At 44.9% G+C, this 22716-nt stretch overlaps 1 protein-coding gene across 2 annotated transcripts in view; it reads left to right on the top strand.

Annotated features, from left to right (window-relative positions):
- Window positions 1-22716, top strand: part of LOC121283240 (cleavage and polyadenylation specificity factor subunit 6-like) — a 58565-nt gene that overhangs the window by 15281 nt on the left and 20568 nt on the right. For both annotated transcript variants that reach the window (XM_041197584.1, XM_041197583.1), the window contains 2 exons: window positions 6713-6816; window positions 16483-16628. In XM_041197584.1, the coding sequence (XP_041053518.1) occupies window positions 6713-6816; window positions 16483-16628 (250 nt within the window). The remainder of the gene's footprint in view (window positions 1-6712; window positions 6817-16482; window positions 16629-22716) is intronic.

Here is a 22716-nt window from a genome sequence, read left to right as displayed (position 1 = left end):
GAAAATTAGTGGGCCTAACACAATTCCTGAGGGACTTCTTTAGTCACCAGTCCACATGCAGAACCATTACCATTAATAATAACTTCCTGCCTACAAATATAAAACAAATTCTTCAGCTATTCCATGATCTGCCCACTACTCCCAGAGGATTAACCTTTTTAGTGGGTTATTGTGTGGCATCTTAACAAAAGCTTTTTTAAAATCCACGTATGAAGTGTCAACCAGGCTATCTACCTCCACCAACCGAGTAACCTGTTCCCAAAATTCAACTAAATTGAAATGACATTTCCTTCTTTTTCAGGTGCCACATTGAAAGTCTCTTATAGTTCCTTCTCTGTCTAGGTGGGCATACGGAATTTCTGTAATGTCTTGTCGCAAAGAAACTCTTTGACCAAGAATTGAAAGGCCTGATTTCAGATTGTGTTGTGATTTTGTTTGGCGATGTGATAGGAAAGTCCTATTTTTGATTGCTATCCTACAGGAGAGGGACTTGCCAATAATGTACCTTTTGAAATGTTGTCCCAGTGGTCCTTGAATGTTGTTGGTCAAGGGACCCTTTTTCAAATGGATTAGCCATAATGGACCCCATCTAAATTATTGTACTGTATAATACTTATAATATGAACGTGATGCATGTAAAGACTGTTTTAATAATGCTTTTAAGGAAACAGTGAGATGAGTGGACCTGCTACCCATTGAGTTTGCAATCATCTTCAACCAGAAGTGTTGAGTGGATGATCCACCTCGGCCTCCTGCTGAGGTTTCCAACATTAGAGCTACCAGTCTTCAGCCAATTTGATTCACTTCCCGTGATAACAAGAAATGGTTGTGCGCACTGGATACAGCAATGGCTATGGGCTCTGACAGCACTCCAGATGTAGTGTTGAAGACTTGTGCTTCAGAACTAGCTGTGCCCGTAACCAAGCTTTGCCAATACAGCTACAACACTGGCAGTACCTGACAAAGTGGAAAATTGCCCAGGTCTGTTTTGTCCATAAAATGTAGACAAAATGAGACCAATTAACACTGTCAGTATACTCTCAATCATCAGTAAAGTGATGGAAGGTGTCGTCGATAGTGCTATCAAGCGGAACTTAATTATCAATAACCTATGCTTAATTTGGGTTCCACCAGGATCACTTGGTTTCAGACCTTGGATCCAAACATGGACAAAAGATCCTAATTCCAGAGCTGAGGTGAAATTTACTGTCCTTGACATCTAGGCAGAGTTTGACTGCATGTAGCATCAGGGAGCCCTAGCAAAATTAAAATCATTGGGAATCAGGGGAAAACACCACTGGTTGAAAGTAATAAGAAATAAGTTTGCTGATGATACAAAATTGGATGGGAAAGTAAGTGGCGAAAAGGGCACAAAAAGGCTACAAAGAGTTGGGTGAGTGGGCAAGAACAAGGCAGATGGAATTCAATGTGGTGAAGTATGAAGTTATCCACATTGGGTGGACAAATAAAAAAGCAGAGTTTTTTTGAACGGTGAGAGACTGGGAAATGTTTGCATTCAGAGGGACCCGCGTGTCATTGTACATGAGCCTCTCAGTTAACATGCAGGTACAGCAAGCAATTATGAAAGCAAATGATATGTTAGCTTTTGCTACAAAGGCTTTGGAGTATAAGAATAAAAACCTGGAGTACTCTCTTTGCAGTTTTGATCTCCTTACCTAAGGAAGGACATACTTGCTCAAGAAGGGGTGAAACAAAGGTTCACTAGACTGCTTCCTGAGATGAGGAGAAGTTGAGTAAATAGGCCTATGTTTCTGGGAGTTTAGAAGATTGAGAGGCGATCTAATTGAAACAAATAAAACTCTTAAGGAGCTTGACAAGGTAGATGCTGAGAAAATATTTCCTCGGGCTGAGGAATCTCGAACAAAGGTGTCACAGTCTCAGAATAAGAGGTCAGCCATTTAGGACTGGGATGAGGAGAAATTTCTTCACTCAATGGGTTGTGAATCTTTGGAATTATCTAGCTCCAGAGAGCTGTGAGTGCTCAGTCATTGAGTATATTCAAGACAGGTGGATAGATTTTTGGGTATTAAGTGAGTTTGGTGATATGGGGATAGCACAGGAAGATGTAGTTGAAGTAGAAGATCAGCCTGCTCCTATTTCTTATATTCTTATATCTAGTACAAAAGAAGATGGCTGTAGTTGATGTAGGCCAATCATTCAGTCCCAGTACATCATTACAAGAGTTCCTCAGGGCAGTGTCCTAGACCCAGTAATTTTCAGCTGCTTCATCAATGATGTTCCCTCTATTATAAGTTCAGAAGTAGAGATGTTCGGTGATGATTGCACAAAGTTCAGTTCCATTTGCAGCTCCTCAGCTAATGAAGCAGTCATTACCTGCATGCAACAAGACCTGGAAAACTCTCAGGCTTGGGCTGACAAGTGGCAAGTAACATTTGTGCCACACTAGTGCCAGGCAATGATCATCTCCAACAAAAGAGAATGTAATAACCTCCTCTTGATATTCAACAACGTCCACCACCTTGAACATTCACTCTTTTCAGCACCAGCAAACCTTGGCAGCCATATGTACCATCTACAAAGTGCACTGCAGTACCTTGCCAAGGTACCTTTGACAGTATTTTCCAAACCTTTGACCTCTACCATTTAGAAGAACATGGGCAGCAGGTGCACGGGAACACTGCCACCTGCAAGTTCCCCTCCAGGTCACACCCCATCCTGACATGGAACTTTATCACTGTTCCTTCACTATTACTAGTCAAAATCCTGGAACTCCCTCCCAAACAGCACTGTGGATGTATCTGCACCACATGGACTGCAATGGTTCAAGGAGGCAGCTGACCATCACCTTCTCAAGGACAATTAGGGATGAGTAATAATTATGCTCATTGCTAGTGACATTCGTGAATGTATATGAGAAAAAGTCTTTCTATCATTGGGCGCTCCCCCCGCAAGATGAGATAGCCAGCCGACTCTGTGCTGCACTTTTGGCAGCCATGTTTTATTCCCACCTCCCGGATTACATTTTTTGTTATTTTGTGGACTTCCTGGAAAGTCTTTTTAGACTCCAGTTTGTGAACGGTAATGTCAGGAAATAATGTAGCCATTTCACACACAGCAAGGTTTTAGAACAGCCGTGAAGTGCGTGACTGGAGAATCTCTTTTTGTTTAAGGAATAAATATTAGCCAAGCCAGGATACTAAAAGAAGTTAAAAGCAAAATACTCTGGATGCTGGAAATCTGAAACAAAAACAAAAGTAGCTGGAAAAACTTAGCAGGTCTGACAGCATTGTGGAGAGGAAGACAGAGTTAACATTTTGAGTCCTTATCACTCTTCATCAGAAAAGAAGTTCCCTGGTCATCTCTAAACAGTGGCACAGAAACATCTGGGTCCATCTGAGGGGACAGGCGAGACCTCAGTTTAATTCTCATCCGAAGCCAAAACCTGCATTTGTGCAAGGGGACATGCCCAAACTGTGATTTCAACTGGGATAAAGGTGGAATCCCTAACTGGTAATGTTATTGTGTGGGTGGCACCTGGACTCAGGCTTGGTGTGCAAGGAAAATTTACATGAATATCAGGAAAATGGTGTTGGAAACTGAGGGAGAAAATAGGAAAAAGAAGAGAAAATGTGTTACATAAACATTAAAAAAAGAGGGGGGGGGGGCAAACTGTAAGAATTTGTGTTCAAGGCAAAATTAAAACCAAAAGGCAAGAAAATATGGCTGGGATTTTCCCCTTGTGCACTTGGCCTCATTTGTTTCAATGGACAGAAAAATCATAGGCTGGTGAGCATGTAAATGGAAAACCAGCTTGTGTGTCTGTTGTGTACCAAGGTTTTAAAAAAAGCAGGCGAGAGCTGGTATAGGCCATGGAGCCCCTGAGTCTGCTTTGACATTCAGTGAGGTCATGGCTAAAATTTTACATCTACTCTACTTTCCCACCCTATCCCCATATTCCTTGATTCCTTTTGTGCCCACAAATTTGTTGATCTCTATCCTGAATTTACCCATTGACTTAGCATCCACAGTCCTCTGAGGTAGAGAATTCCAAAGATTCACAACGTTTGAGTGAAGAAATGTTCTCTTCATCTTAGATCTAAATGGCCAACCCCTCATCCTGAGACCATGACCCCTAATCTATACTCTCCAGGGAAATAGCCTCTCAGCATCTACCCTGTCAAGGCCTGTATATACTTCAATGAGATCAACTCTATTCTCTGGAGTTTAGAAGATTATAGGCCCTATATCAATGTCTCTTCATAGGACAGCCTCTTATATCAGGAATCAATCTAGTGAACTTTGTTGTATACCCTTTAAGACAAACATATCCTTCCTTGGGTAGGGAGACCAAAACTGTAGAAACACAGTACTGCAGGTGTGACCTCAATCAAGATTTCCTTGCTCTTATACCCAAACCACTAAAGGTTACATTACATTTCCCTTCCTAATTCTTGCTGTACCTGCATGTTAATTTCCTGTGATTCATGTACAAGTACCCTCAAATGCCCTGAATACCAACATTTGCTAGCCTCTCAGCTTTAAAAAATATCCTGCTTTTTCATCTCTCTACCAAGTGCCTAATTTCACACATTCCCATATTGTACTCCATCTGCAACTAAATTGATCAGTGGGATTATGACGATCTTGGAAACATTTACACCGGAGGAAAGAAGGATTAGAGCTGACTTTATAAATGTAACCAAGATCTTAATGTGTATGGACAAGGTAAATATCAATATACAGGTATCCCCTGTTTAGTGCACATTCGAATAACATGTTTTCATCTTACATTGGTTTTAAAAATAGGGAACTTTCCCAAAAACGCTGCTCGCCATGACCTCCATTTTCACTTGAGCTCAGTTGCGGTGCGTGTGTCAAGAAGCACGTTGGTCAGTTATTGCTGCACGTGTGTTAGAAACAGTCATTCATTACTGTGCATGTGTCAAGAAGAGCGCCAATACTGTATTCAGTAAAATCACTAGTTGGAAACATTGTTCTCTGGAAGATTATGCATTACCGGTGCATTACTTCACTTATTTAATATTTATTTAAACATTCTTTGAAAATTGTGCATCTAGCTGTACTAGAGTGTAAGTGTTCTGTATACAATACATGAAATTAATACATAAAAATAGGCTGTTAATCTAAAAATTACCAGTCAGAAATGTAACCTACCATTATTACATGCTTTCTTATGGGAACGTGATTTTTGTTTAGCGTGTTTTCATGTAGCACACCGTTTTTCGGAGAGCTAAACAAGGGAAAAACAAAAAAACAAAAAACTGCAGATGTTGGAAATCCAAAACAAAAACAGAATTACCTGGAAAAACTCAGCAGGTCTGGCAGCATTGGCGGAGAAGATAAAAGTTGAAGTTTCGAGTCCTCATGACCCTTCAACAGAACTGAGTAAAATTAGGAGACGGGTGAAATATAAGTTGGTTTTTTGGTGGGGGGGGTGGTTGTAGGGACAAGCAAGCAGTGATAGGAGCAGATAATCAAAAGATGTCACAGACAAAAGAACAAAGAGGTGTTGAAGGTGGTGATATTATCTAAACGAATGTGCTAATTAAGAATGGATGGCAGGACACACAAGGTACAGCTCTAGTGGGGGTGGGGTGGGGTGGAATAAGACTAACAGGGCATAAAAGGTGTAGATTTTAAAAATAATGGAAATAGGTGGGAAAAGAAAAATCTATATAAATTATTGGAAAAAACAAAAGGAAGGGGGAAGAAATGGAAAGGGGGTGGGATGGAGGAAGAGTTCAAGATCTAAAGTTGTTGGAATTCAATATTCAGTCCAGAAGGCTGTAAAGTGCCTAGTCGGAAGATGAGGTGCTGTTCCTTCAGTTTGCGTTGAGCTTCACTGGAACAATGCAGCAAGCCAAGGACAGACATGTGGGCAAGAGAGCAGGGTGGAGTGTTAAAATGGCGAGTGACAGGGAGGTTTGGGTCATTCTTGCGGACAGACCACAGGTGTTCTGCAAAGCGGTCGCCCAGTTTGCGTTTGGTCTCTCCAATGTAGAGGAGACCGCATTGGGAACAACGAATGAAGTAGACTAAGTTGGGGGAAATGCAAGTGAAATGCTGCCTCACTTGAAAGGAGTGTTTGGGCCCTTGGACGGTGAGGAGGGAGGAAGTGAAGGGGCAGGTGTTGCATTTTTTGCGTATGCATGTGGAGGTGCCGTAGGTGGGGGTTGAGGAGTAGGGGGTGATGGAGGAGTGGACCAGGGTGTCCCGGAGGGAACAATCCCTACGGAATGCCGATAAGGGGGGGTGAAGGGAAGATGTGTTTGGTGGTGGCATCATGCTGGAGTTGGCGGAAATAGCGGAGGATGATCCTTTGAATGCGGAGATAGCTCTATTTCATCTTGCTACTGATTATACAACAGGAGAATGAAAGGAAAGTTTATTACTAACAATGCAAGAACTTGATGAATGTATGCAGTATACTGCTAAGGCAGGTACTGGGAGCATTAATACTGGGAGCACAACAACTATAATAATGCACTAGTAAGTTAACAAATACTGAAATATGCTGCTGATCCTGGTGACCCCAAGGATTGCCTTCAAGAACCGAGTTTGCACTTCAAATGCTGTGATGTATACAGTCAGTAAAAATGGCACCACTTATGGATTTGAAAGCAAGTTGTTGGGGAATTAAAAGTCTGATGCTTTTGCTTGTCTAAATTTGCTAGTGACTTTCTTACCCCTTCGGTTTTGTTTCATTCAGTGGACGACAGACCAGGACGTGGCTGATGCTGTCCATTCAGTTGGTGTGCAGGACCTGTTGGAAATCAAGTTCTATGAAAACAGGGCCAATGGACAATCTAAAGGGTGAGTGCATATGAAAATTCAACTGAGCTAATGGGATACAATTAGCTCATATCAATTTCCCCTTCATGTGCTAAAAATAAAAGAAAACCGTTCATTTATGTAGTATCTGATTATTTCTGCCAGAATGTCTCAGTGCCTATAATGCAATGAACCAAATTTGAAACACATGACTTTAAAATGCAAACAAATGTACCAACCATTTTCCACACAAGATCGACTGATAATATCAGCAAGCGGTTAATCTGGTTTTGGTGAGAGGGAGATGTTGCTCAGGACACAAAAATTGCAGCTGTTAACTTAAATAGGGCATTGCAATCACAAGCAGACAGCACCTTGGATAATGCAGCAGTATTGAGGTGGAATGTCAGCTGCAGTGAACATCAGTGTTATTTACAAACTGAAATCCTGAACTTCTGACTGCTAAGTCAAGATGACACTAGAATAAATGTTTATAAATGACGGCCGGAAATCAAACCCAGGTCAACTACTTGGAAGGCTGGCACACAGACAATATCAGCATCTGAGTCCTCCAGGTATGGCACTAGATGTGCCACTTTTGAGTTATTCCAAGAAATACTTGGATTTACTTTTGATGTAAGAATGGTTTTGAACAAGGAGTTATGATTTAACTTCAACATTCTTTTGTTAATAGTAATCTTCCTGTTCAGTTTAAATCAGGTGCTAGTGATATGGGAAGCTGGCTGAAAGAACCCCAGACTTGGGCAGAAGGCAGCTAGGTTGTAGCCCATAAACTAAACTCCACTAATGCACTGTATCTCAGGGGTTCTGGACTTCTGACTAAATTATTTTATCCCCTGCCACCAGTAGATTGAAAATCCATCCCTTTCAACTGTATGATGATTGTTTCCTCCTATTGTTGAGCTTGCTATCTTCTCCCGCCTAAATTTTCTTATTGACACCATGTTTCAGATAAATATATGCAAACCAAGGATAACACTCTGGTGCTGCTACTAAAGTTCAGACGACTGTAATGATATGTGTGGGAAATTTTCATCCTATCTTCTGTAGAACTACAAAAATATCCAGTGGTACAATTATAGATTCGACCTTCGAAACATAGGTTGAGCACCAGAGGTATATATAACATTTATAAATCACTTTAAACACAATATTGTCTAATGTTTTAAGTTGCATATTACACCAAACTGGGTTTAGTGGTCAGTGATACTAACAAATGTGTTAACCAATCCAAAAGGAAATGGATAAGCCAAGATAGAGGGCAGAGAAATGGCAGATTGAATCCAACACATATCAAAGACATTGGTTTAAAATTTGCATTTATAGAGCACTCCTCACAGCCTCAGGATATCCCAAAGCAGATCATGGCCCTTACATTTCTTTTTTTGATATATAGTCACTCTCATGCAGGCAAAGTTGGACAGAAGGAACAAGAATGTGAATTACACATTAAATGTCATTGTGCTTGAGATAACTGCAGAAAAAGAGACTGGGCTTTGGTGGATAGATCATTAAAATTATTGTTTTGTGTTCATATATCATTGAGAAAACCGTTAAAATATTTGATATATTTCTGAATGTGATTTATAAGTCAAGGAGGGGGAGGTGGTGGCATTGTAGTTTTGTCACTGGACTAGTAATCCAGAGACCAAGGATAATGTTCTGGGGGCCTGGGTTCGAATCCTACCACGGCAGATGGTGGAATTTGAATTCAGTTAAAATCTGGAATTAAAAGTCTGATGATGACCATGAAACCATTGTTGATTGTCGTAAAAACCTGGCCTACATGTGACCCCAGATCCAAAGCAGTGTGGTTGACTCTTAAATGCCTTCTGAAGTAGCCTAGCAAGCCACTCATTTGTAATAAACTGCTAAAAAGTCATCGACCTAGGTGCCGGAAACAACAACAGCAAACTCAGCCCTATCGACCTTGCAAAGTCCTCATTAATAACATCTGGCTTTTTTGGGAGAGCTGTCTCACAGACTAGTAAAACAACAACCTGACATAGGCATATTAATGGAGTCATACCTTACAGATTATGCCCCATCACCTTCCCTGGGTAAGTCCTGTCCCACTTGGAGGACAGACCCAGCAGGTGGTATACAGTTGGGAGGGAGTTTCCCTCAACATTGTCTGCAGATCCTATGAAGTCTCATAGCATCAGGTCAAAAATTGACAAGGAAACCTTCTGCTGATTACCACATACTGCTCCCCTCAGCTGATGAATCAGTACTCCTCTATGTTGAACACCACTTGGAGGCATCACTGAGGTTGGCGCGGAACCTACTCTAGGTGGGGGAGTTCAATGTCCATCACTTGGAGTGGCTCAGTAGCACCACTACATACCAAGCTGGCTGAGTCCTAAAGGACATTACTGCTTGACTGGGTCTACAGCAGGTGGTGAGGGAACCAATAGGGAAAAACTTACTTGACCTCACCCTCACCAACTTGCCTGCTGCAGATGCATCTATCCATGACAGTAGTGGTAGGAGTGACCACAGTACAGTGCTTGTGGAGACGAAGTCCCATCTTCAGATTGAGAATACCCTCCATCGTGATGTGTGGCACTACCACCGTGCTAAATGAGATAGATTTCAAACAGATCTAGCAACTCAAGACTGGGCAACCATGAGGTGCTGTGGGCCATCAGCAGCAACAGAATTGTACTCAGCCACAATCGTAACCTCATGGCCCAGCATATCCCACATTCTACCATTACCACCAAGCCAGGAGATCAACCCTGGTTCAATGAAGAGTGCAAGAGGGCATGCCGAGAGCAGCATCAGGCATAGCTAAAAATGAGGTGTCAACCCGGTGCAACTACAACACAGGACTACTTGCATTCCAAAGAGCATAAGCAGCAAGCTATAGACTGAGCTAAGTGATCCCACAATCAACAGATCAGATCTAAGCTTTGCAGTCCTGCCACATCCAGTTGTAAATGGTGGTGGATTATTAAACAACTCACTGAAGGAGAAGGCTTCACAAATATTCCCTTCCTCAATGATGGGGGAGCCCAGCACATCAGTGCAAAAGTTAAGGTTGAAGTATTTGCAACAATCTTCAGCCAGAAGTGGCGAGTGGATGATCCATCTCTGCCTCCTCCTGATGTTGTCAGCATCGCAGATGCCAGTCTTCAGCCAATTTGAATCACTCCACGTGATATCAAGAAACAGCTGAAGGCACTAGATAACTGCAAAGGCTATGGGCTCTGACAATATTCCTGCAATAGAACTGAAGACTTGTGCTCCAGAACTTGCCATGCTCCTAGCCCAAGCTTTTCCAATGCAGCTACAACACTGGCATCTACCCAGCTATATGGAAAATTGCCCAGGTATGTCCTGTACACAAAAAACAGGAAAAATCCAACCTGGCCAATTACCACCCCATCAGTCTACTCTCAGTCATCAGTAAAGTGATGGAAGGGTTCATCAGCAGTGCTATCAAGTGGCACTCGCTTAGCAATAACCTGCTCACTGACACTCAGTTTGTGTTCCACTAGAGCCACTCAGCTCCTGATCTCATCACAGCCTTGGTTAAACATGGACAAAAGAGCTGATTTCCAAAGGTGAGGTAAGAGTGACTGCCCTTGACATCAAGGCAGCATTTGACCATGAATGGCATCCAGTAGCCTAGCAAAACTGGAGTCAATGGGAATCAGGGGAAAACTCTCCACTGGTTGGAGTCATACCTAGCAGAAAAGAAGATGGTTGTGGTTTTTGGAAGTCAATCATCTCAGTTCCAGGGCAATCCTGCAGGAGTTCCTTAGGGTAGTGTCCTATCATAAAGTCAGAAATGGGGATGTTCACTGATGATTGCACAATGTTCAGCACCATTCATGACTCTTCAGATACTGAAGCAGTCCATGTCCAAGTGCAGCAAGACCTGGACAATATGCAGGCTTGGGCTGACAAGTGGCAAGTAAAATTTGTACCACACAAGTGCCAGGCAATGACTATCTCCAACAAGAGAGAATCTTACCATTGCCCCTTGACATTCAATGGCATTGGCATTACCATCACTGAATCCCCCACTATCAACTTCCTGGGGTTTACCATTGACCAGAACCTGAACTGGACCAGCCATATAAATACTGTGGCTACAAAAGCAGGTCAGAGGCCAGGAATCCTGCGGCGAATAACTCACCTCTTGACTCCCCATAGCCTGTCCACCATCTACAAGGCACAAGTCAGGAGTGTGATGGAATACTCTCTACTTCCCTGGATGAGTGCAGCTTCCACAACAATCAAGAAGCTTGACACCATCCAGGTCAAAGCAGCCCGCTTGATTAGCACCTCATCCACAAACATTCACTCCCTCCACCACTAATGCACAGTAGTGTCTACCATCTACATGTATTTTAAGAACTCAACAAGTTTCCTTAGAAACTACCTTCGAAATCCACGAACGCTACCATGTAGAAGGCCGAGGGTGGCAGAAACATGGGAACACCACCACCTGGAAGTTCCCCTCCAAGCCACTTACTACCCTGACTTGGAAATATATTGCCGTTCCTTCACTGTGGCTAGGTCAAAATCCTGGAACTCCCTCCCTAACAGCACTGTGGGTGTACCTATACCACATGGACTGCAATGGCTCAAGAAGGCAGTACACCACCACCTTCTCAAGGACAATTAAGGATGGGCAATAAATGCTGGTCTAGCCAGTGATGGCCACATCCCATGAATGAATAAAAAAGAAACAGGAAAGAAAGACTTGAATTTATATTGTGTTCTTCATGACCACCAGATGTCTTGAAGTGATTTGCAGCAAACTCAACATACTTGAAGTGTTGCTACTGTTGTAATATAGGAAACACAGCAGCCATTTGCACAGAGCAAACTCCCACAAACAGCAGTGATGGTTGAGGGATAAATATTGGCCAGGACCAGCAGGGATAACCCCCTGCTCCTCTTGGAAATAGTGCCATGTGAGCTTTTACATCCACCCAAAGAGGCAGATGAGGATCTCAGTTTAACATCTCATCTCAAAGACGGCACCTCCTGCAGTGCAGTATTTCCTCAGTACTTCACTGGAGTGTCAACCTTGACTATGAGCGTGACTTGAACCCAGAACCTGTGATTCAGTGGCGAGGGTACTACCAACTGAGCCATGGTTGACACACATTGGATACTATGTTCCGTTGTGGTTTCCATGTTACAGGAAAAATCTAAAATTATTGGAGAGAGTCCAGAGGAGGACTGCAAGACTGATTGCAAAACAAAGAGGGCTGAGTTATGAGGAAATAATGTCCACTACAGATATGTCTTGTAGGAAACGGAGGATGAAGGAGGACTGAATGGAGGTCTTTAAGATTTTTACTGACGTGGAGAAATTAGATCGAGCAATGTTTTTGTCAGAACAAAATTTAAGGACAAGGGGACACATACTGGAGTTAAAGGAAAATAGGATATTTAGGCAAAAGATTGTGGTTGGGGATAATAGGAAAAATATGTTTTCTATCATGAAAATTTTATTGCAAGAAGTTCTAGAATATATATTTAGGAACAGATGTGAAATTAAGGGAAGTATAGAGAAGTAATGGAGAAAAATTAATGATTCTTCTGTCCAAAACATTACCATGTTGCTGTGTAATATTTCTGGTCTTTAGATGGAAGAATTAACAGAATTAAGAATTAATCATGGAGTGTATCATATTGTATTTCTGTGTACTTTTTTCTAGTAGCAGCATTGCTCTCCCATCTCAACTGATAACAAGTTTAATCCTTGTTCACAATAAAAAAATTTCCTGTGGAGTTAGTTATGAAAATTGCCCAATGTGTTCTCATCAACGAAAACAGTAACCATTAATTCAAGTACAATTAGGCAATAATATAGAAGCACTGACCTGATTTTGTTTTTAAAACTCTTTCTGATGTGATTTTGATGCTATTTTCATGGGTGGAATGGCTTTTATAAGTAGGTCATTGTAGCTCAGTTGGATTATTAAATAATACAATGTCTCTAGTTTAAGTTTCTAATTACCCTGGATATCTATTTGATTCTATAGATATACTGATTTGCTTTGAAAATTCAGGTGATTCCTGTTTGGTTTGTGTAGGGGCTGATGGCCATTTTGGGATGATCGTTGTATGGAGCAGTTATATCTGCTGGCCATTTCAGGATAATCTGTGTGGGGCAGGTAAATCTGGTGTCTTTTTTGAGATAATCTCTGGGGCAGAAAAATCTGCTGGCTGTTTTGAGATAATCTCTCTATGGGCTAGGTAAATCTGCAGGCCATTTTGGGATGATTTTTGTGTGGGGCAGGTAGGGATAGTGGCCATTTTATGTGTGGCTTGAGGTTTGTGAAAATAAACATTGTGGCTTGGAATCATAAGCCCAGTTTTGTGAAGCTAGCAAACAGAGTGATTATGTGGGAGAAGAAAAATTATTTCATTGTTACTTCTCATTTCTCAAATTTCCCAAAACACTTTTAAGCTGGTAAAAGGGAAAATCTGGCAGAGTTCCCACTTCTGATCGCTACAGCGTGTCCTCCTGAAAATAGATGTGTGGTCATCGAGTCAGGATAGGATCAGACTTACTTGTGATGACCATTGTGATCGAATAGTCTGCCACACCACAACAAGAGATCTGCCCATTCTGAGGTGCCCACTCTGAGGTCACATATGAAAGATGGTCACTTTGATGTGGTACAACAGACTGCAGAAACTTGTGGAATTATACCACAGCAAGAAAATTGGGAAGGTTTTACCATTAATATTCCATTCAATGTCAGTTATGCTCAGGAAGAGGCTGCAGGTTTCAACCTGGTCTTATAATGAATGTGTCATAACAGTTACACTGTTTGGTTGAGAAGGTTTGTACAATCATTTCAATGAGCACACTGCCCTGGCCAGTACAAAGCCATTCAGTTGAATCATCCTTGCATTGCATCGGATTACTATAACGAAGCAATAATTAATCTAATGTGATATTTTTTCTATGTGATGACTGGGGATCTGAACACTGAATTTCCATTGTACTTTTCAGCTTAAACTGGCTGGTGTTGTAGTTATAATGAAAACACTCCAGATGACATACAGGAATAGAGGATGGAGAGTTAGAATGTGTATTTGTTGTTTGCATTTGTAATTGCATTGGTGAATTTGTTCTTGCAATATAAGTGTTTAGCATGATATTAATTTCTCGTCAGGAGGATTATCATGGTTTAATCTCTTATTTGCATAGAATACAAATAAGGCCAAAAGTATTAATGTGTAATAGTGGGGGAAGCACCACTAGTGCTTCTAAGGGAAGATGTAGTTCAGCTTTGCATTAACTCAACATGTGTTAATGTGGTCAGAAACATGTCATGTGTCAGAAACTAACAGCTCGTGCATTCAGTTCTTCACACGTCAGGTTGTAGATTAGCATGCAAAAAAAGAGAAGATAACAGCTCACTATCTTTGTAAAGAGAAAAGGTTAATGTTTTGGATAGAGTCTCTTTATCAGAACACAAACCTATCTTCTCTTTTCAGATGCTTAAGGATCTGTTCTGCAGCTGTGCCTTTTTGGTTTTATGTTTTATTCCCGATGTTGGCAGGGATTTTACTTCTTATTTATCTGTAATTTAATAAACGCAGCAGTGTGGCTTGGATGTTAATCTCTCAAAGTCAGGATTTCTGCCAAGCACTTGCCAAGTCTTGGCTCAGTTAATGAAGTAACTAATAGCAGTTAATTCAAGAAGATTTTTGAAAAGAATCCAGACTCTCTTGTTAGCAAAAACAATTTGGTCTTAATCAATTTCTAGATGAGGCAATCAGGCCTGTAAGCTGACATCAGTGAGTGTGATTATGTCGCTGAGCAAGACACCAAATACACTTTGAACTGAGAATTACAATGCAGTAAATATATTAATGTTTAACCTGTGAGAGTGGTGCCATAAGATTAAAGAAGTGTTCTATGAAAATAAAAACAGAAAATGCCACATGACTCAGAAGGCCAGAGAGATTCTGTGAAGAAACCAGAAGAGTTGACATTTCCACTGTGGAAAGTTGAGAAAATGAGGCCCGAGTGACTGAATAGATAACTGTACCGCTAGTTTGAGTACTAAATCATGCATATCAGAAGGCCCCAGGTCAAGGCCTGGACAGCGCTCAGTTAGCTAGTCTCTGCCAGGGCAATAGAAGAGTTCTGCAATCTAGAAAAGAGAATTGGACTCAGTTGTGTTGCCCTCAGAATTGAATAACTTGGTGAGGATGTAATGATTGCCTGGCACCTGGAGCACTGTGTCTGAAGTGGAACTCTCTTCCTCGAAAGGCAATGGAAGCCGAGTCTTTTAATATTTTTACGAAAGAGGAAGATGGGTTCTTGATAAGCAAGGGATTAAAAGGTTATTGGGGTATGCATGAGGTTGCAATCAGATCAGCCATGATCATATTGGATGGCAGAGCAGGTTTGAGGGGACATGTGACCTACAGCTGCATCCAATGCGCATGTTCGTATCATGACAATGAGTGCTAGAATGAAAAGTGAGAATAGAGAGAACAACCAAATTTTGTTTTTGTTGTATCTGAGTTTCAGATGCAAACTGTTGTAAACACTTCTGTACAAACTGTTTTGTGTTGTTCCCTTGACTGAAAGCTTGTACTAACTGAAACATATTGGGAAAAGAACTGAATTTCATAATATGTGGGATATAGAGAGTGGGCAGAAAAGTGGAATAGAAGCCCAAGAATAGCCATGATCATATTGAATGGCAGAGCAGGCTCGAAGGGCCATATGGCCTACCATTATCCTGCTGCTTTTTCTTATGTTTGTTCATAATCAGATTCACTAGGCCTCACATCCTTTAAAAAGTACCTGGATGAGCACCTGGCACATCATAACATTCAAGGCTATGGGCCAAGTGCTGGTAAATGGGATTAGGTAGGGAGGTCAGGTGTTTCTCACGTGTTGGTACAGACTCGATGGACTGAAGGGCCTCTTCTGCACTGTGTGATTCTGTGACTAGTGGCAGTGAACTATGCCCTAATTGCCCTTGAGAAGATGGTGGTGTTGCAGGCCAGCAATGTAAGTACACCCACGGTACTGTTGGGAAAGGAAAAATATTTGCACACCACAGTAAGCTTGATCCTGTGTATGTGCACTTTCCACCAACACATTAGGATGCAGTCAGAAGCAGGAACATTATCTAATTATTTATTTTCTCTCCCTATCCATCCCATGAGCACTTAAGTTAGTAATGGTTTTTTTTAGAGTTTGGTGAGGAAAGATGGCACATGGTATAATTGAAAGACAATCAGACTTGAAGGGTCCTGGATTCAATTCCTGGTTTGTTCTTGATTTATTGTCTTTGCTGAATTGACTGCATTTGCTGATGTCACCTGGGGTTGCATTTCAGAGGCACACTCAGTATTTAGTTTAGGGAAGAGAAAATCAGGGTGGGTTACTACTCTTGATCACTATCCAGAAACTTCAGCTAGAAAGTGCATGTCTGTGGATGGTGTGTCAAAACACGATCAAATTTGACTCTCCAAGGTTGCACCCATGGTCTGGGCTCATGCATGAAGAAGAGGCATTGGGCCAAGATAATTCAAGGATGTTGGAACCCATGGGACAGTGGCTAGCAAGCGATTGGCCTTCAGGAGAAATGGGGAGAAAGCTGGAAATGGCTTGCTGTAGTGCTGTACTGTGATGAGTAATAGAAATCTTTTTCTTTTTGTTTTCCTCTACTCACTGACCAGGTTTGCTGAAGTATATCTGGGCTCTGAAAGTTCCGTTCGACGCCTCATGGAGCAACTTCCACAAAGAGAACTTCATGGACAGAGACCGGAGGTCATGCCTTGCAACAAACAGAATCTCAACCAGTTTGAAGCGCAATCCAAGAAAAGTAAATCTTTGGAAATTCTACACTACATTAGATCTTCATTAACCTCTTTGCAGACCTGTATGTTTACGAGCCAGAGTAATACCTGTAGAGTGGAATGGTGGAAAACTATTTCATATGCAGTTATGTCAGGAATTACTCTGGCCACATGATAGTAAGCCAGTTACTAACACTGGCTTTATGTGGCACAATATGTTTCCATTTGGTTGTTCCAGCAAATGCAAAATTAAATGGAAGTATTGTCATTAGGTGAACTGAACTAGTTCAGTGGATACTAAATTCAGCTCCATGCCTTTGTCATATTAAATTTTACAGGGGCAGGAAAACCTATTATATTCTGAAACAGCTGTTGACCAATGGGAAAGCAAAAGGCCAATTTTTTTCTCGAAAATTTGTTTCCACTAAATAGCAGCAGTGGATATGGAAAGTGCGAATGGGTTAAGACCTAGTGGGTTAAGAGAAGCACTCCAGTTGTGGGGTATGTTACGCAATTGGGCTGACAGTATGCTTAGAGGGAATATGATTGGGGGCATTAACCCTTGTACTCGCTATTGTTTACACTGCCTCCTCCCCAGCAGTTTAATATGACAAATGTTTCTATTTTCATATTTGTGAACTGTAAATATGTTTTTAAATGGATCTTATTGGAAAAGTGCGTAATATCGTATATTTTTTCAAGCGATTTCTTGTTGTGATGTGACCGTGTTGCCCATTGCCATCAGTGTTCCCAGAGTCCACAATCTCCTGCATGTTGTGTTGCAATAAAACCTTGTATTTGTGCAATTCATTGCACAATGAGATCTATTTGTGCTGTGCATTTGAGGGGCAAGAGAAACAAAGCACTTCATTATGACAATTGTTGGGACTTCAAATTGATTGGGTGACCTCTTGCATGATGTGCATCATTTCTCTTTACCCCTTCAAGGGTCAGAGATATGTTCTTCCCCAAAGGCCAGAAACATCTTTTGTACCACTACAAAACATGCTGACTTTACATTTCTGTGAATCAACCCACAGACTTCAGAGCTGCTTACCAGTCCAATGGCTTTATTTGTCCACTTCACTTCAATGTCTGCCACATTCCTAATGCTTTCAGCAGGATTAGCTCTGTCTTTCTTCACACACTTTAAAAGATAATGCTACTTTGTAAATATAATACCTTAAAGGGGCAGAATCCAAATTGGATCCCCCTTATTTATAAATCATGCTAATTTTTATTAAAAGTTTCTGTAAATTTTTGTAATACTTTTGAATGGCGACCGCTGTTGACATTGGGAACTGGCTAGGAAGAGTTACTGGGTCTAACAGTGTGAGGAGACGAAATTAGCATGCAGTTAATTAATTTTAATTTATTTTATCAATGCTACTTTGATCAGTGCTCCTCTGAATTTACCTTTTGCTCCACTAAACTGCCACCTTCTATCCTGTAAAGTCCCCCTCATTGCATCTTTATTGTGTTTAATTCAAGATTGTTGTACGGTCTTCAGTTCCAACTCATTCTTGGTATTTCCGAAATGTGGAATTCCTCATCTCCTTCAACCTTTCTTTCCTCAGAAATTTACAGGTTTTTAAAACCCAAACTTGGCAGTATTTAACCGCAATTTCTTGATTCCCACTTTCTTCAACCTTCGTGGAGTCCTGTCACATGAGCCTTTGCCCAGTTTCTGAATGAAACAATTTTTTAACAAGTTCAGTCTGCAGCAGCCCCTTGCCTCCCCCAGTCATCTTTACAAAGTTACTGAAGGTGAAGGTACTGATGATATTTATCATTGTGCTAATTCAGCTCCCTCACACTGTCAGGCTCAGTCTCTGTCAGTTTTGGAGTACTGAACAAATATCAGTATTTTCCCCCCCCAAGGACCAATAACGTACTTATCTTTTAGATTGTGTTTGTACCCGTGTGTGATAACTATTGTATCTTTAAAATAAAACACGTTGATCACACCAATCTATAATGAGGCCTGATGATACACTAATGTCATAAAGACACCCTCTTTGATTTTACTTTGCAACTTTTCATCTGAGATTCAGGAATTTCTGGTAAGTTGAGTTAACCATCTACATACAGCTGTTTCAAAAATTATCAGTGAATATTTTTTAAAATCTGCATCATCTCATTTTAACATCAATAGGGTTTAGGACAAGATTGTCAAAACTAGCATAAGTTTCTAATTTTTGTTGTTGGGAATGAGATCCTAACATACCCTGTCATTGTGAGGACATTTTACTTTCTTTCATTGTGCCAACCAGCAGAAAGCAGCCTGAATGGGGATCCGTTTGGATCCGTTTTACTTGTGTTGAATATTCTTTTGGTCTTTGTCCTGAAAATAATCTGGACTGGGATGTTGCTCACCTGCCAGCTTGTGCTACTGATCTTTTCTTCTCTGTCACTGCTTGTGTAATTGAAAGTGAATAATGGGGCTTGCCCATCAGTCATTTATTTAATGGCTTTACCTTCTTCTAATTCCTCTCTGCCCCTTCACTGCTTCCCTGCCTTCTTTTACCACCTACGATCCCCGTCTCCTCTATTTTTGTCCTGCCTTCGCTTCCTCCCTCTTTCCATCCTCCCTATTTGCCCACACCCATCCGCCGAGGTCTGCTGTTTTCCCCACCCCAAGACCTCCTACCTGCACCCCTCCCCCTCAGCTCCTGGCACTTCCCACTCCCCTGCCCAAGCTCCACTGCCCATGCCGTCCACCCCAGCACCCTCCAACTCCCTGCACCGCCCAAGCCCTCCAGCTCCACCCACCAGCTGAGCACTCCCGCCCGCCAACCAGGCCACCCGAGCCCTCCGGCCGGCCTCCTCCCCACCCCCCCGCCACCCGAGCCCTCCCTGCTCCCCCTGCAGATCCCTGACCCTCACAATGCTTCCGACATTCCCCTCTCAAAGCCTCCCTTTAATGTGCCCCCAATAAAACCGCCCATCCCTCCATTCCAAACCAACCCTCCTCCACACCAAGCAACCCTGCTCTTCCTGGTTCTTTCACCGAAACCCCTTTTCCAATTCTCCTGCCCTGCTCCCACATCCTATTTCCTCCCATCAGTTCGTCCATTCTATTTGTCCCCTGCCCCAATCTGCTTGACTGCTTCTCCTGACCCTGCAGCCCCCGACCCCATGTTCCCCTCCCCCGAACCTGTGTTCCCCTCTCCCCGACCCAGCATCCCCTGCCTATCTGTTGCCACCTCTCCCCCACTCACTGCTTTTCCCCTCCTGCACTTCCCCCTGTACCCCACCCCCCCGCACTTCCCCCTGTCCCCCTCCCGCACTTCCCCCTGTCCCCCTCCCGCACTTCCCCCTGTCCCCCTCCCGCACTTCCCCCTGTCCCCCTCCCGCACTTCCCCCTGTCCCCCTCCCGCACTTCCCCCTGTCCCCCTCCCGCACTTCCCCCGTCCCCCTCCCGCACTTCCCCCTGCCCCACTTATCCTACCTTCTGCTTCCCTCCTCCCCTCCCGCTGCCGCACCTCTTCCTCCTCCCCTACTCCCTCCTCTCGCCTACTCTCACCTCCCACTTCCCCTTTCTCCCTCTCCCCTTTCTCCCTCTCCCCTTCTCCCTCCTCCCCTTCTCCCCACCCTCCCCTTCTCCCCTCCCTCCCCTTCTCCGTTCTCTTCCACCCGCTTCTCCATCCTCCTGCTTCTCTCTCCTGCCTTCTTCCCCTTCTTCCGCCCCTCCTCACCCTTCTTCCGCCCCTCCTCACCCTTCTTCCGCCCCCTCCTCGCCCTTCTTCCGCCCCTCCTCGCCCTTCTTCCGCCCCTCCTCCCCCTTCCCCCCTCCCCTTCTTCCCCCCCTCCTCCCCCTTCTTCGCCCCTCCTCCCCCTTCTTCCCCCCTCCTCCCCTTCTTCCACCCCTCCTCTCCCTTCTTCCCCCCTCCTCCCCCTTCTTCCCCCCTCCTCCCCTTCTTCCCCCCCTCCTCCCCTTCTTCCCCCCTCCTCCCCTTCTTCCCCCCTCCTCCCCTTCTTCCCCCCTCCTCCCCTTCTTCCCCCCTCCTCCCCTTCTTCCCCCCTCCTCCCCTTCTTCCCCCCCTCCTCCCCTTCTTCCCTCCCTCCTCCCCCTTCTTCCCCCCTCCTCCCCCTTCTTCCCCCACATATCCCCCTTCCTCCCCCTCCTGCCCTTCTTCCCCCCATCTCCCTCTTCTTCCCCCATCTACCTCTTCTTCCCCCTCCCACTCTCCCTTTCCCCCTCTCCTCCCTCCTTCTTTCCCCCTCTCCCCCTCCTCCTTCCCCTCTCCCCCTCTGCCTTCCCCCTCTCTCCCCCTCCTTCTTCCCCCCTCTCTCCCCCTCCTTCCCCCCTCTCCGCCTCCTCCTTCCCCACCACCCACCCATTCCCTCCCACCTTCTCCTCCCCCCTCCTCCCCACTCTCCCCCTCTCACCGCCTCCTTCCTGCCTCCATCCCCCTTCCCTCTCCTCCTTCGCCCTCTCCCCTCCTCCTTCGCCATCTCCACCTCCTCCCTCCCCCTTCTCCTTCCTCCTCTCTCCCCTCTTCCTTCCCCTCTCCCCCTCCTCCTTCCCCCCTCTCCCCCTCCTCCTTCCCCCCTCTCCCCCTCCTCCTACCCCCTCTCCCCCTCCTCCTACCCCCTCTTCCTTCCCCTCTCTCCCTCCTCCTTCCCCCCTCTCCCCCTCCTCCTACCCCCTCCCCCTCCTCCTACCCCCTCCTCCTTCCCGTCTCCCCTCGGCCTTCCCCCACTCCTTCCCTCCCCTCCTCCTTCCCCGCTCCCCCTCCTCCTTCCCCGCTCCCCCTCCTCCTTCCCCCTCTCCCCCTCCTCCTTCCTCCTCTCTCCCCCTCCTCCTTCCCCGTCTCCCCCTCCTCCTTCGTCCCTCCCCCTCCTCCTTTCTCCCCCTCCTCCTTCGTCCCTCCCCCTACCCCCCCATTCCCTCCCTCCTTCTCCTCCTTCCCCCTTCTCTCCCTCTCTCCCCCTCCTTCCTGCCTCCATTCCCCCTCCCCCTCCTCCTTCTCCCCCTCCTCCTTCCCCCCCTCTCCCCCTCCTCCTTCCCCCCCTCTCCCCCTGCTCCTTCCCTCCCTCCCCTCCTCCTTCCCCCCGCTCCTTCCCCCCCCTCCTCCTTCCCTCCACTCCCCCCCTCCCCCTCCCCTCCTCCTTCCCCGCTCCCCCTCCTCCTTCCCCCCTCCCCCTCCTCCTTGCCCCCTCCTCCTTCCCCCTCATTCCCTCCCTCCTCCTCCTCCTCCCCTCCTTCTTCCCCTCTCCCTCTCCTCCTTTTCCCCCCTCCTTCCCCCTCTCCGATTCCTCCTTCCCCAATCTCCCCTTCCTCCCTTACCCACCTAACCCATTCCCTTTCCCACCTACCACCCCCTCCCCTCACCACACACCCCCTCCCTTTGCCACACTCCCCCTCCCTTTGCCACACTCCCCCTCCCTTTGCCACACTCCCCCTCCCTTTGCCACACTCCCCCAATCCTACTTTCCCTCTTCCCCCAATCCTACTTTCCCTCTTCCCGCAATCCTACTTTCGCCCCCACTTCCCCCCCCCCCCACTTCCCTCCTCCCCCCCACTTTCCCCCTTCCCCCACTTGCTTCCCCCTCCCCCAATTGCCTCCCCCTCCCCCACTTGCCCCCCTCCCCCACTTGCCTCCCCCTCCCCCACTTGCCTCCCCCTCCCCCACTTGCCTCCCCCTCCCCCACTTGCCTCCCCCTCCCCCACTTGACCCCCTCCCCCACTTGACCCCCTCCCCCACTTGCCCCCCTTCCCCACTTTCCACCCCCCTCCCCCACTTTTCTCCCCCACTACCCCCCCCCACTTCTCACCCCTCCCCCACTTTCCCACCTCCCCCGCCCCCCCCACTTTCCCTCTTAACTTCAGAGAGGGGACTAGAGAACATCAGTTCTTGTTGGGCTACGTTCTTCTGGGCACCCGCAGCCCTACGACTGGTTCTCTCTTCATGTGAGGTGAATGCCCCAGGGCACTGTGACCGTTTGTATCCTAATTACAGTCCATGAGATCAGATGACTCAGAGTTTGATGGACCTGGGACTCTTCTGGTCTATATGACTTGGGTTAATTGCACAGACATTATTATAATACTACCTGGCTTGAAATCCTCAATCTATCAAGCCTAATTTCATTCTAGTAGCTTGTTTT

Source organism: Carcharodon carcharias, chromosome 10 (genome assembly GCF_017639515.1).
Source record: "Carcharodon carcharias isolate sCarCar2 chromosome 10, sCarCar2.pri, whole genome shotgun sequence".
NCBI lineage: Eukaryota > Metazoa > Chordata > Chondrichthyes > Lamniformes > Lamnidae > Carcharodon > Carcharodon carcharias.
Note: the sequence above shows the minus strand (reverse complement) of the source record. Positions and strands in the feature narration are given on the sequence as shown.